The 2,693-nt window shown below is 27.8% G+C and overlaps 1 protein-coding gene across 4 annotated transcripts in view; it reads left to right on the forward strand.

The window, feature by feature from the left end:
- The window catches only part of LOC108752131, a 2,251-nt gene extending 956 nt beyond the window's left edge, over positions 1–1,295 (forward strand). For 3 of the 4 annotated variants that reach the window (XM_018492771.1, XM_018492773.1, XM_018492772.1), the window contains exons 3-4: positions 651–774; positions 882–1,295. In XM_018492771.1, coding sequence (XP_018348273.1) covers positions 651–774; positions 882–1,246 — 489 coding nt within the window. In that variant the 3' untranslated portion in view covers positions 1,247–1,295. The remainder of the gene's footprint in view (positions 1–650; positions 775–881) is intronic. The other variant, XM_018492774.1, reaches the window with a different exon arrangement.
- Positions 1,296–2,693: the final 1,398 nt, after the last annotated feature.

A 2,693-nucleotide genomic window follows, 5' to 3' on the forward strand; every position in this document is an offset into this window, starting at 1 on the left:
TTACTTTATCTTTAACTAGATAATTTTGTAAGATATATAAAAATGATTTTTATTATTTTAAATTTATCTAGATAAAAGATGAAATTATAATTTGTTTTGTCTAGATAATTTTAAGAAAATATCGCTTTTAAGCAAAACAATTTATAATACATAAAATGTATGTATGTATTTATAATATATAAAATGTATTCATTTAAAATATGAATCTACTTTTATCTATATACATGAGAACAATATATCCATTAATTAAAGTATAAGTTTATATTTCTTCAACCGGTGCCGGGCTGGGTCCTTTAAACGAGCACATGTCAATGAGCCACGCGCTTGATAGTATGTGTGAATGTACATACATCCGCGCGCGCGTTGATTGAATTACCTTTACTTGATAATAACTGCTTTATTAAACATTGTAAAAAAATGGCTCAAGACATTTTGACTAAATATTTGATCAAGAATAGTGCTATATGATTCATGGGCCCTTTTTATGTTATACCCTGTATATATAATTTCGACTTATATTTTACGACAAATTTATTCTGAAAAATTAATATAATATTAACATACAAAGAGATTTTAATGTAAATGTAAATAACATAATAAATCAAAATTAATGTAATGGATATTACAAAGAATTAAATTTTAAACTAAAGTTTAAAGAAGCATATCCTGGTTTATACGAGACGTTAGAGAAACCATCTCGGAAAGAACCAATGGAGCGGAGGGATATTGATTTTATGTATAAAACGACATATCAAAAGGATTACAGTGATCCTGGTAAGTACATTCTGTGGAATAAATCGTAAGTATCACGTATTACACACGTTCATAATTTGTCTTTATATTATTAATGATGTTACTTAAAGAAATTTTAATTTTCTTAGCAGCTGCACGTATGACACAGCGAGATGTGGCGTTGACAGTTCCCGATACAACTGCTAAATGCCCATCGTGTAGTATCCCAAAAATAATCATGAAAACTGATTGCTCGCCGTATTGTTCTTTGTCTTCCTCGATATATAATGGAGATGCGAGCTTTGGAAAACGTTATCATGAATCAAAAATCAGATTAAAACGCGAAAAGAAATGTAAAGATATAAGACAGATGTCATTGCCATCCTGGAAATCGGAGTATCAAGATAGCATCAATAAAATCGGTCACGCCATTATGAGAGTTAAATTACATCACGCAAAGAAGAAAACTTTACCAATCCAGTATCAATATAGTACTCCATGCAGCAGAGAATAACGTATTAAGAAATTTAACTAACAGCCAAATTATATACATATGAAAGTCAATTTTTTGATAAATCAATGTAGGAAATTAAAGTTTAAAAAATGTATATAATAATAATCTATATCTTCACTACTTTTTAAATGCATAAAATATTTTTTTATATTTAAAAGAGATAAGGAAAGGTAGGTGGAAAGAAAAGATAATCTAATTGCATTGTAAGTTTCACAAAAAATATGCATACTAAAACGTTTTTTGTTCCCGAAATGACGTCAGCGACATTGTGTTTCTTATTCCAATGCAACTGATTTCAATTTACGAATGTTAAACAAGAATAACATCATGATATTTTGGGTGTGTTTCAAAACTCGATTCTGTCAACTCCGAGTGTTTTTTATTCTTGTTCATATTTAGTGAATATTAATGAACAACAAGAATAATATGATATTTGAATTGATAAAATCGAATTTTGGAATGTATCCCTGGGGAGCATTAGGTAAGAATTTAAACATACCCCAGGAGGTCAATTGTATATTTTGAAATAAGGTGAAAATTACAAAAGTGAGTAAATTCATTAGACGTTGATTCATAAAAGTATTCCATAAGTATTCTAGTTAATTTGCTCTTTTATAATTTTCATCTCATTTTAATATATGCAATTAACTTCTAGAACTGATAAGTGTAAATTATAGACATTAGGTCTGTTCACATTGCTTGCATTTTTTGCACTCAACATCCTCGTAGTCTCTCTTTTCAACGCCCAAATATATATATCTTATTTTAAGTTAAAAAATTTGTAGGGTTTTCAAGCAAGGCAAGCAAACCTACAGTTAGCAGTTTAGTGTAATTTATAGAAGTATGTGGTTCTAGTTGCAATATATCCTTTCAAAAAAAAAAAAATAGAAAATACTCTGAATATAAGAAAGAAATGCGATTGATTTTCAAATTTTATTTGTATTTGTATAAAAATATCACCTATTACACGTATACAATTGATTGGCTGTCTGTTTGCAAATTTCGGACAGATTTTTAGCGTGGATAATGTAGAGATTGATCTTAAATATTAATTATATACATGATGTAAAGATGGTGCCACATGGAGTATAATATGTATAAAACTAAGCGATGTATTATATCATATAATACAAAATAAAATATCTCATATATAATACATGCTCTTAGTTGGAGCAAACATTAAATACTGTAAAGAATACACTACTGGAAAGATCCACAAACATACAGTGTTCCACCCAAAATAAAATACCGAAATATATAAAAAAACTGAACCTAGTAGGCAAAAGTGTTTCAAATGAAAATTGTATGTGAGATATAAGCAATAGTAAAATCAATTAAAAAAAATTTTTTTAAGGTTGTATGAAGGTTACTTCCACTTTTTTAAATGGAATATGATTTTTTTACATAAATCCCGATAAAAAAATTTTTCATACATGAAAAAAAAAAA

The sequence above is a fragment of the Trachymyrmex septentrionalis genome, unplaced genomic scaffold, assembly GCF_001594115.1.
Source record: "Trachymyrmex septentrionalis isolate Tsep2-gDNA-1 unplaced genomic scaffold, Tsep1.0 scaffold56, whole genome shotgun sequence".
NCBI lineage: Eukaryota > Metazoa > Arthropoda > Insecta > Hymenoptera > Formicidae > Trachymyrmex > Trachymyrmex septentrionalis.